General features: G+C 39.0%; 2 protein-coding genes across 3 annotated transcripts; one reads left to right on the top strand and one right to left on the bottom strand.

The window, feature by feature from the left end:
* Positions 1 to 509: 509 nt before the first annotated feature.
* LOC136242910 (TBC1 domain family member 10A-like) lies at positions 510 to 9,840 on the top strand. The gene is made up of 13 exons (XM_066034412.1): positions 510 to 915; positions 966 to 1,065; positions 1,124 to 1,234; positions 1,292 to 1,407; positions 1,465 to 1,531; positions 8,431 to 8,478; positions 8,706 to 8,771; positions 8,900 to 8,977; positions 9,029 to 9,102; positions 9,152 to 9,204; positions 9,366 to 9,447; positions 9,507 to 9,579; positions 9,630 to 9,840. Exons 1-13 carry the CDS (start codon positions 755 to 757, stop codon positions 9,762 to 9,764), a joined length of 1,164 nt encoding a protein of 387 aa, XP_065890484.1. The 5' UTR covers positions 510 to 754; the 3' UTR covers positions 9,765 to 9,840.
* Positions 9,746 to 11,086, bottom strand: LOC136242941 (protein HEXIM1-like). Of its 2 annotated transcripts, XM_066034445.1 has the most exons (3): positions 10,170 to 11,086; positions 9,965 to 10,034; positions 9,746 to 9,897 (listed from the first exon to the last, which is right to left on the bottom strand). In XM_066034445.1, exon 1 carries the CDS (start codon positions 10,917 to 10,919, stop codon positions 10,239 to 10,241), a length of 681 nt encoding a protein of 226 aa, XP_065890517.1. In that variant the 5' UTR covers positions 10,920 to 11,086; the 3' UTR covers positions 9,746 to 9,897; positions 9,965 to 10,034; positions 10,170 to 10,238. The 2 variants fall into 2 exon arrangements, with proteins under 2 accessions (XP_065890517.1, XP_065890516.1); XM_066034444.1 differs by having other exon boundaries at positions 9,965 to 11,086.
* Positions 11,087 to 11,150: the final 64 nt, after the last annotated feature.

Raw genomic sequence — 11,150 nt, forward strand, 5'->3', positions numbered from 1 at the left:
ATGTTTTGTCCTCTGTTTGCCCCGGCCCAGATTTCACTCACGTCTTCTTTGTTTCTTAAGCTGATTAAGTTACTTCCACTCACATAACCAACATCAAAATCTTGGGCAATGATATCGCCCTTCAATTGTGTTCTAATTAATTCAGCCAAGCGGGAAACACACGAAACTTGGGTGGTGTTAATATTCCTTATAGTAAACATCTTATTCTCACCCTTCCTTTCTTTACTCATGGCTTTCAGAAGCACCTTTGGAATCACAATTGCCGTTGACGTTTGAATTGGCTGAGACTGAGAGCTCGAGGCCAGCGGTGTAACAGTAACACCTCTGTAGCCAACTGTTACTGGCCCGTTAATCTGAATTGGGGTAGATACCTTCACGTTGTGCTTCGCGGCCATTTTTACCGGGCTCGATCTTTAGTCAAATGAAGCGCATGCGCGAATTTGAATAGGTCAACGGATCTGAAAACCGGTGTAGTAGCGCGCAAAGAAATAACTAAGCGCATGCGCGAAAATAGTTTTAATTGTTGACATGCTGACTACGCTACCGTAGAAATGATTTATATCATTTGCCTCGCCCAGAGCTAATGTGTATCGTTGAGCAGCAAGGCTACAAATAGTTCCACGAGAAAAACGGTGTAAATTCAGTTTCTTGCCCTGTACAGAGTGGTATAGGAGTTTAGTTTGTAGTGTTACGTGATTTTTGGGGTAAATTGGAGACTCGAGACACAGCGGGCAATTGTGGATAAAGAGATTTCATGACTAGTGAACTGTTAATGGCGACAGCGTCCCCCCCATTCAGCGTTAACAGTACGCCAAATGGTGGGTTAACGTCGTCATCACGTGAGGAAGATGAAGACGACTTGCTGACAGACCACTACGGATTTCAATACTCCCCTCAACAAGCTGATATGCACTAGTAAGTATTGGAGTGTGTTGTATTACAATAATGGATGACTATGGCTGTAGCATGAAGGATGTCTCTCCAAAAGAGTGTCGCAAAAAAGAAACAAAGTGGCTGAAAATCCTGGACAATTGGGACTACTGGATACAGAAGAAGCCTGAGAAGGTGATCAGGCTATTGTCTGATGGATGCATTACTCTGGTTCCTAATGTATTTGTTAAAGATTAAGAAGTACTGTCGGGCTGGGGTACCATCTTCGTTGCGCTCTCGTGCTTGGATGAAGCTCTCAGGGGCTCAACTCTTGAAGGAGCAGCATCCCAAAAATTTTTATAATGTAAGTAATACGTTTGTGTACATGTACATCTAAGATGTTGAAACTTGGCTGTAACAGGATCTATTAAGAAAGGATGATAATCGTTGGTGCAGTGATATTGATAAGGATCTGGACCGAACATTTCCAGAACATGAGCAATTCTGCTCTGATGAGATGCACCAGATCAAGGGCAGGTAAACAACCTCCTACAACTTATGTCAATGCCGTAGTTACAAACATGTTTCCTTTAGTATGCCTGAATTAAGAAATGTATTGAAGGCGTATTCTATACACAATGAGGCACTGGGATATTGCCAGGTAAACAGTTGTATTCAGTGTGGATTATAGTGGTGTTAACATTGGTAATCAATGTACGCTAGCTCTATGTTAGAACATGCAGGCTTCATATCTGTATATGTACTGTGTGTAAATATTTATATCCTCTTTCATTCTGAAATCTTGTTAGGTGTTGGGTTGAAGCCATCTCAGTCAGCATGCTATGTATTTGCCTTGGTAATGTAATATTGCTAAATAAGGAAGTGGATTATAAATAGGATGGTGTAGGATTAGGTGATGTCCTCCTGCTGGTATTTGTGATGGGAAAATTGTTGCATTCCTGTAGCTTGATATTTTTGACTTTGTTATACCCTAAAAGGTAGAATGCATTGTTTTGGCTGGAAGATGATTGGAAAAAAAATTATATGGATGTCGAGCCTCTATTATGAATTAGACACAATAGAAAAACCTCCATAACAAGGACCAAACCTTTGAACCAACACTCTGAAATGGGAACCTTTTATTTTTGGATTTTAAGGTGTTTGTTATAGAGAGATCAGGTTCAAATTGTTGGTGAGTCTAATGCAAATCCACTTCATGCAATAATTAACATTTGCTAACATGGACATTTTAAAAAGATTCATTAGTTTTACTACAAATTTTATCGGTAGCTACCTTTTGGCATTAGTGGTAATTTTGCAGTTTCATGCATAAAAATATCTAGTTTGTTGCAGTTAATTTTTTTTTTTTTTTGCCATGTGAATTTACAACTTTTAATTGACAAAGCTTACAAACTTCATATACATGGAACCCACATCCACCCTGTATTCTTGTAGCAAAGTACCCTTTACAGCTTACCCATGAGAGTGAGGTCTTCTCACTATTGAGACATTCAATGAAAGTGTTTATTGGTTAATGTGTATATCCAATTGTACATTGAAAGAGAGCTTGTTGAGGGGTACCATTAACACCTATGATACTATCTGGCTGCAGGAGTGTGTCACACCTTCTTTACATGTGTTTCCAATTATCCCCCTACATGGCAACAGTGATGTGTGGCTAATCCAGGTGCCTGGCTTCATTTCTTTAGATTGTCAATTAATTTCTTTACTGTCAATAATTCTGGACCTTCTCCTTATTGAGTAAAATGTGGTCTTCATTTGGAGAAGCCTTTTGTACTCCACCTAGTTGTCCTACGTAGCTACTAACATGTCTACATATAGTGAGACCTTTGTACTGTCATATGCAGTGGTGATCCAACCTTATAATGGCCACATGGGGTTAGTGTGAGCATAGACTTTGATCTTTTACCACAGGAGGCTTACTTTACATCAAGCTAACTGTTATACATAATGCTACATAAACAACACCACGTGATTCAAACAGAAATATAAACATTAGTACAGCTCTGTGTATGGTGGGACTTGGACATTTACTATATTCACTCACTCAATGTCTCGTATCACTAGTATGCTATAGTGTGTATATACACTGAGTAATAATATCAGGAGTGTTGTGAAGGTCTATAGGGGTACCATGGCTAAAGCAGACAATGTGATAGTAGGAGTTCCTCGGATGGGATATTGTGTGCTTCTTGGGTCCACTATTGCAATTATGTGCCCCCAGACAATGTGACTAAAATTTCTTAAGGGCAACTCCAGTGGACTGGACTACTGGACTGAAATATGTTTTGGTTTTTGCACATTATGTGATAAGGTTTACTGAGTCTCGCTATAGTTAAGGGCTATTAGGCAAGCTGCAGTCCACTAATAAAATTTTTGAATACGATCAGTGAGAAATACTGTATGCGAAAACTGTCTTAATAAGTTTGTTATGCCATAATAGAGCACTTATGTTACTCTGAGTACTGTATTACTCCTTACCCCAGGTGTATACAGTGGAACTTACCTATGAATCACTAGTTTCAACTCTCATATAGTGGTCACTGCTTCATAAAGAACAGGTGGTGGCTTGTTCAGCCAATAATCTGCCACCGTGATGACAATCACAATCATCGTACTTCCTGCCTTCAATGAATATTATGTAATCTGTCTGACTTCATTCAATGGCCATTCACAACAACATCCAACAAGCTCACTTTGTACTGATAGTTATTTGTACAACAAAATATTATGGTTAACTCAAGCCTCTTATTGATAATTACATATTTATAATAGTCATAGCCACTGAATCCTGCTGACTGCCTTATGTAGGTTTTTCTCTATAACAGTCACCTGTATATATGGCCAACACTTCCTGGTCCCCAAAGGTGACTGTTATACACCGTAGTAATGCTGCAAGAAATGTGACATAGCACATAGTGATGACATCTGTCAAGATATCTGTAAGAGTGCCAGCAAGTTACCAACTCTAATTGCGTGGACTCAGCAAGAGTCAGCATGGTGCATATAGGTCTGGCCACACAAGACTATCTTGCTTCTTAAGCTTGCTCTAAGGATATCGTGAAGGATATCATCAGCTAGCAAGTTGATCACTAGTTAACTATGGACATCACATTCTCTGTAGCATGGCATAAAAAAAACCGTAACAAAATTACTAACTAGCGAGACTAAGTAAATGAAAAATATGTCAGTCCAGATGTACATGATGCTGGAACATTTATTTCTAACAGCCTGTTTATCTAGTTCAAACTATCTTGAATCAGATCGATTTCCAAATTAGTGTAAACGCATACAATATCAAACTGAACCATGTTGGATCACTCTGAAATGGACCTGGTAGGGATGTGGGTCTGGTTTGATCTAGTTTGCTCCATTTAAACAGTTGCGATCCTGCGGTTTGATTTGGCTTTAATAAAGAGAGTAAAATATGGAGAACTACTGCTAAAATGGCGAGTGTAATGATGAAATGAAGCAACAGCAAGGTATTTAGGCAACAATATGGAAGGATAACCTCAAGAATAACATAAGGACCAGGTATGTGTGTGAGTGAATAGTCAACCAACACCACGAAATTAAGAGGTTGTCTTCAACACTTAAGACTTTATCATGCCTACTAACCTGACGATAGTAGAGAGCAGAAATCCTTGAACTCCATCAACAATCTCTACTTTGATGAAAATTATGATTGTGAGTTTAAGTTTTGTGGCCCGGCCTTCATAGTATAAATGCCGCTCAACAGTCGATCTGGATTGCACTGAAGCAATCTCATCCAGAGCAATCTCTAGTATAAACACGCGTTATAATCCTCTTGTATCCAGAGCGATCTGTAGTATAAACACACATTATAATCCTCTTGTAAACCAGTTGAAAAATCTTGTTGGTCCTTGTAGCAGCTGTTGTTGACATCTTTTTGACAAGTCGCTGCTTCATTTGTTGTAGTATATAAGCCCTCTGTAATCTGGTATAAGACTTGTATTACAGTAACACCCCCCTAGCCTTCATCATAGGACCTGGCGTTATTTTGAGCCAGCTTTAATACAGATAAATACCGGTAAATACCATATGTGTCATTTATGGGGTAATCACAATCGGTATTGTTAAAGTATTCAAAAACTTTTTTTTTTCATGCTACAGAATGTATGTGTGGTGAAACACTTGGTGCTTGGAGAAATGATACAATACTTTTGCAGTTTTTAAAGATTTTGAACTTTTATGAGCATAGGTTTGGTATCACACATACACACCCACACAATGTGATCGTTATCAGATCAGATTCAGATTACTTGAGAGTAGTCATCACAGTTGAAACATGTAATCACAATCATTATCATGGTCACTGATGAGGGTCCAGTGGGAAGTGTCCACATTAGTACTACAAACTGCAATTACTACATTCTCAGCTTGTGTAGATCAATTGTATGCTCACTACTCATCTCCGGTCCAGTCTTGGACACAATGCTGATATACCCAGTGCTAACAGCACAGCAACCAACACTAGCATGAGCTACACAAACAACTGAACGCTGTTATGATTGTTGTTGGTAACGGTGATGTCTTCATGTGCTATCATTTTCCTGTGGAATGTGTAGTATCTTGGGGCATGTACTAGCTGTGTAATCATAGAATGACCTTAATAGCTACCTATCCATGGTTGCACCATAATTGCTGGTGTTGGTGGAATGGATTTGAGTACACAATAATATACTTGTGATGGTGGTTGCATAATTTTGTTGGGTTAGTAGGTTTTTTTTGCACCTAGACTGTTTTATTGTTTTAGCTGTTTCTCAGGGTCTATTCGGTTGTCTGTTATTGCAGTGGGGTGTAAATGAATAAAGTGTGGTCTTTTTGTTCTGAACAGGAAAATGCTATTGACAGTTTTGCATGTTGTCCTAACAATCTTCAAAGCTGTACATGTTTCACTACACTAGAATATCTTTCAGTTTGGTTCAGTGAATGTTGAAACAGTAACTGAGTGATGACAGTTTTTGTGAGTATTTTTTTGCTGATTTTAATGCACCTATCAATGTTAAGCCCCACTACCCCCCTCCCGGGCTTACTAGGGGATTAGTGGGGGATTTTGACCTGATTTGATCTGAAACTCTGCCCCACTAGTGGGGCATTTGACCGCTCGAAATTTTAGGCATTTGTTTTAACTTGCAAGCTAAAGGAATTGACCTGTTTCCTAAAGTACCTAACAGCCATACTACATGGAGATTTGACCACTAGTTGTTCCCCCATGGGTGGAGAATTTGATTTTTCAAAAAGTCAAATCCCCACCATTTCCCCCATTACGCCCGGGAGGGGGTAGGTGGGGGATAACATTGATAGGTGCATAACAATACAAGCTGAAAAATACACATTCCCAATTACCTGCTATAATAACAATGAATCTGCTGTAAAATGATGCTCAGAATTAAAGCCTATTGGTTTGAGGCCACGACATGTGACTGTGTGTCTAACATGTTCCAGTCCACTCCATTTTGTATACAGTAGTTCCAATGGTTGCACAGAGGAAGGTGAAAGAGCAGAACTATGTAGTGGGAATTTTGATAGTGGTGAATGTCACCCCAGTGAATGACATTTGCTAAGTTACAACTGTACCATTCACACATTTCCTTAACTAATAGATTGTTAGTCTGCGAACCTTTCCCTTGATGATAAATTTCTGAATGTCGAATTTTCTCTGAATTTTCCTGTCTTTGGTGTTTCCATGTTTCTGTTCTTGCTTAAGCTGTCTCATTTATATATGTTGGGATGATAAAAGCTGTGCTGCTTGCCCAGAATTTGATTTTTATGTGCAACAACTTCTTTTCTCTGAGATTGTTTTGCTTATTGTCTTTATGTGATGTGCCTTGTCACGTTACAGTACATTACAGTACAGATCATCAAATGACATGTTGTGATGGTCACTGAGACACTGACAATGTATTGTATCTGTGGCGTGAGACGTGAACCTTTCTGTTGTGACAACCCTATGCTGATTGTTAATGTTTGCTGTACATAAGAGAGTACCATGTTATATTCAATGGCTTCCTTCTAATGTCAGAATTACAGTAAAACAAGCAAGTGTTGAGTATCTGTTATAGCAGTTTTTACCACACAACACAAAATGTTACTTTTTTTTCTGGTATCTGGTTCTAACTGTAACCTCTAACACTGTACAGTCTTCCCAGAATAGATGTTTTCTATATTAATGTGTGGTGGGTTACACAACAAAAGGAGTACTAATCATAGTACTGCTCACTACTGTTCTCTGCCAGCTTGCCATCAAGTGTTCAAGTTATGTTATTCAAAGACACTACTGTCCAGCTGCTAACCAAAGGCACCTATTAGTTACTGTTAGAAACGTGCAGTATATATAATAGTTGTAACACAGACACAACGGCATACGTAGCCCAAGTGTCCTGTGATACATCTAATATGTAACACTTTTGTACTGGGTGATCTATCACCCAAGCCAATATGAGTGCAGCCACTGTATATATACATGCCTGAAAAATTCAATTATAGGTCAGCAGCTGGTACATTCTGGTTACATTTGGCATTATGATTGAGTAGATCTTTCAGTTACGCAGGTTTATTAAGGAATATTACGCAGGTTTAATAAAGGCCTAGTGAGGTACATGTAAGCTTCATTGTACAGTGGTTATTTGGTATTATCAGTAATGTGGGTGTGATCTGTATTCAAAAATGTGCAGAAACACTTGTGAATAAACTATAGGCTATATAGCACCAGGTTTCTAACATTTTCCAACTCTAGGATAGCAAGGGTAATGAAATGCTTCTGTCTGAGTGATCCTGAGTTAATATTATTAATTCTCACAATCGATTTTGGTCTTAACATTGATATAATCAACTGGCCAGTTGTAGCCTGGGCTACATTTACATGTAGCGTACATATCCTGGGTGCTCCTTTGATCTGCCTACACACCGTTACATGTGACATTTAATAACTATAATGATAATTAGGTGCAATGGTACATGCTGCATGGTGCTTCAGTGTTTACTAGCCAGAATCCTACAATGGATATGGCACTTGTCACTTTGGTCTGGTTCTAATTAATTGCCTTTTGTATTCTTATCACCCTAGTGTTCTTATTGCTACTATTGTTTGTGGGATTATTCAATGGGAGAGGTCAGATGTTGTTACAGGGGGGTGTTTGCATTCCAAGGATTTGTGTGTCAAGCTGATGGACAAACCAAATGTAGTTTAAAGTGCGCCTTTCTTTGTATGAGTCTTGGAAACTTGTGTTAGTCCATCCTCAGTTGTTAGTATGGAGTGCCATAAACAATTAATGAAGAGAAAGCATTCTATGGTTTTCCTTTCAAACTAAATCCATCAAGGAGGGTGTAATATTCCAAGGGGATATGTGAACACTAGTCTCATATATAAATACCAACCCTGCATAGTAGCCACTTTTGTTTGGTGACTGGGTTGAAATGTTGTTCAAATACCTGGGTCACCATTCAATGCAATGTGGTGTGTATACTAGGTGGCATTGTGCTACATGTATATATAATCTGAATGTTTTGTTGTAGGCAATGGCTCCAGTAACTGCTACCTTGTTGATGCAAATGACCCCAGAGGTGTGTAATGTGTTGTGTGTGCATGTGTGTAGACTGTACACTGTGCACATTGAGTATGTAAATAATAGGAGTGTCATGTCTGTGTAAATGTAAATTATTTTGTTTGCACACACATAGTCACATACATGCCTAATATAAACAATACAGTGAGAGGTACAATGTATATCATACAATCACCTATCATGCACAACAGTAATCCCACTTATTTTGTTATTGTTTCTCTCCAGGACTCTTTCTGGTGTCTAGTTGCCATCTGTCAGTACTATGTACCTGGTTACTACAACATGGGGCTGGTGAGTCTATATGGTTTCTGTTGCTAAGGTAACAAATATGGCTTCCTGGGATTGGTTATAATGTGATATTGTAAGGGAAGCAATTAGCAGCATAGGTGTGCATTATGAGTGTATTTTTATTATTACAGCATCAAGTCAAAGTGGATGCAGCAATCCTTGATGGACTAATTATACACATGCTTCCACATATTCATAAGCATTTCACGGTAATCATGGATAACATACAAACCTTAAAAATGTAGTCATGTTTTTAATAGTCTTGCGATGATACAAGTCAAACTGTGGATGCCCTTCTCTATTGCACAGAATGGTTTATGAGCTTCTTCACCAGGTGTGTTAAGCTCTTAATTTCTCCCCCTTTATAAACTGTGTTTATTTAGAGCATTACCATGGTCATGTGTGTTGAGGATTTGGGACATGTTTTTATTCGAAGGTGAGTAGTTCAAGTACTGTTGTCCTTTGATAAATAATTAATCTTGTTGCCATGATGTTTTAATTTGGAGGGATAGTGTTGTTTACCTCAAAACCATAGTGGTTATTAAATTTGTAATAAGTTTATATAAGTTAACCTCAGACATTCATTGCATCATGCAGGTGTGAAGGTCTTGTTCAGGACTGCATTGGCCATCTTACAGCTCGTGTTCGGCAACTCCAACCAGAGAATTGGTTGTACAGGGTTAGTGTATATTATCATCTATTGGTGTATTAGCTGACATCTTGTGACCACATTTCCAGGTTTTATGACATAACCAAAAAGTTGCGTAATCTACCCATCAACATTACACACGAGGATGTCCTGATACCACAGGTAAAAATATGCTGACTTCAGCAATAATGTATTTGTTTGCTTTGGCTTAGTTGCTATCATTCAAATTAACAAGTGCTGACCTGACAAAGGAACATCGGAGGCAAGAAAAAGCTGACAAAGAAGCTGATGTTCGCTACAACAGAACATTGTCGATTAACAAACGGACTTCACAGAAAAAGAAATGATCATTAAATTTTAATTTATATGGTGTGTTTATATCATACAACATACAATTATTTATTGTTCTTTTCTTATTTTCAATTCGAAACTCCACTTCTTTTGCCATATATCATCATCCAATTCAGTCATCAATGGATTCTAATCAAAACATTCATACCCTCAATATACTACCCTATCTATTTAGTGTATGCACATCCATCCATACCCACGTGGCTTTTCTGTTGCCTGGTCCAGCCAGCTACAATAGCCATTGAGGAGACTCCCTTCTGGTAGTGCTGGAACGAATGTGTCAAGTTAGGTCAATTGATCGTAACAACAAAATACATGAAATTATTTCACTTTTTTTTCTTTAAGAATGTCTTAAATTCACAATACTGACATGACATATATACACACAAGGGGTGCATTACCTTTGAAGCACAGGGTGACAATCATCACCAGCCGCACTCCTGCTGGTAATGAAATGAACATACAAACAATTATGAGTGTGTGCTACTGCTGGAGTCATGATGGTCACGTTGTTTTAACAAAGTTAATTCATGTTCAAGACTACTAATTTTGCTCTCACTGTCATGAAGAGTGGCCTCCATACTGTTATAACTTTTCTCCAATGACAGGTACTCATCCACAAGTTCTTCCTTCCCCATCGACTGCAGTCTTTCCATATGGTGTTCTTGATAAGCATTTGCAAAGTCCTCTTCTAAAAAGAGTTCTGTTTCCAATGTCTCATCTTCGGGTGATTCGTACATGTCGTCATCTCCTGAAGAGTCAAATGAGTGAGAGTGTTGACGTAATGATGGTACTCTCATGTGGGTTGGTAGTCTTGGTTCCATTTCTCCTCTGTCTTCAATCAGAAACTGGGTTGTGTTTTCTGGAGCTACTGGCCTCCTCAGTCTTGCAAAAGTCTGCTGCCTTTTCTCGTGTCTTTCTTGTGCTTTCTCCTCTAGCTTCTTCTTTTCCTCTGCAGAGAGGGAGTGGTAGGGCTTGTTACGCCGCCGCTTTCCTCTGCGGTGCTTCTTTCGCTTCTCTACATGACCGCCGGAGTCCGATTCTCGGCTGTTGTGGCGAGACGCTGCTTCTTCTGGAGCTGGTGAGGGAGATTTTGAGCCTTTTCCGTCCATCATACAATCACTTACACACTCGCAGAAATCACTGGTCATTCCGCTCTGGGCCGGTCAAATTCTCTGGTCACTGGAAGGCCGAGAAATGAGAGACAAAAAACACAGATTTGATGTAAACGTCGTACAAACGACAAAAACTCAAAAAGAACGTCAACTATAATTTCGCTCAGTTCGCTGAGGTGAAGAATAACGCCTTTCTTCTCGCCTCTTCCTTTTATACCCGTTGCGGTTGACACGTAAGGCATGCGTTTCTATGACATCAGCGCTGAC

Source organism: Dysidea avara, chromosome 13, assembly GCF_963678975.1.
Source record: "Dysidea avara chromosome 13, odDysAvar1.4, whole genome shotgun sequence".
Lineage (NCBI taxonomy): Eukaryota > Metazoa > Porifera > Demospongiae > Dictyoceratida > Dysideidae > Dysidea > Dysidea avara.

Coding starts and splice junctions, on each gene's coding strand:
- LOC136242910 (XM_066034412.1), top strand. CDS start 755: ATGACTAGTGAACTGTTAATGGCGACAGCGTCCCCCCCATTCAGCGTT. Junction 8,772..8,899: donor GTTACTACAACATGGGGCTG/GTGAGTCTATAT, acceptor TTATTATTACAG/CATCAAGTCAAAGTGGATGC. Junction 8,978..9,028: donor ATATTCATAAGCATTTCACG/GTAATCATGGAT, acceptor TGTTTTTAATAG/TCTTGCGATGATACAAGTCA.
- LOC136242941 (XM_066034445.1), bottom strand. CDS start 10,919: ATGACCAGTGATTTCTGCGAGTGTGTAAGTGATTGTATGATGGACGGA.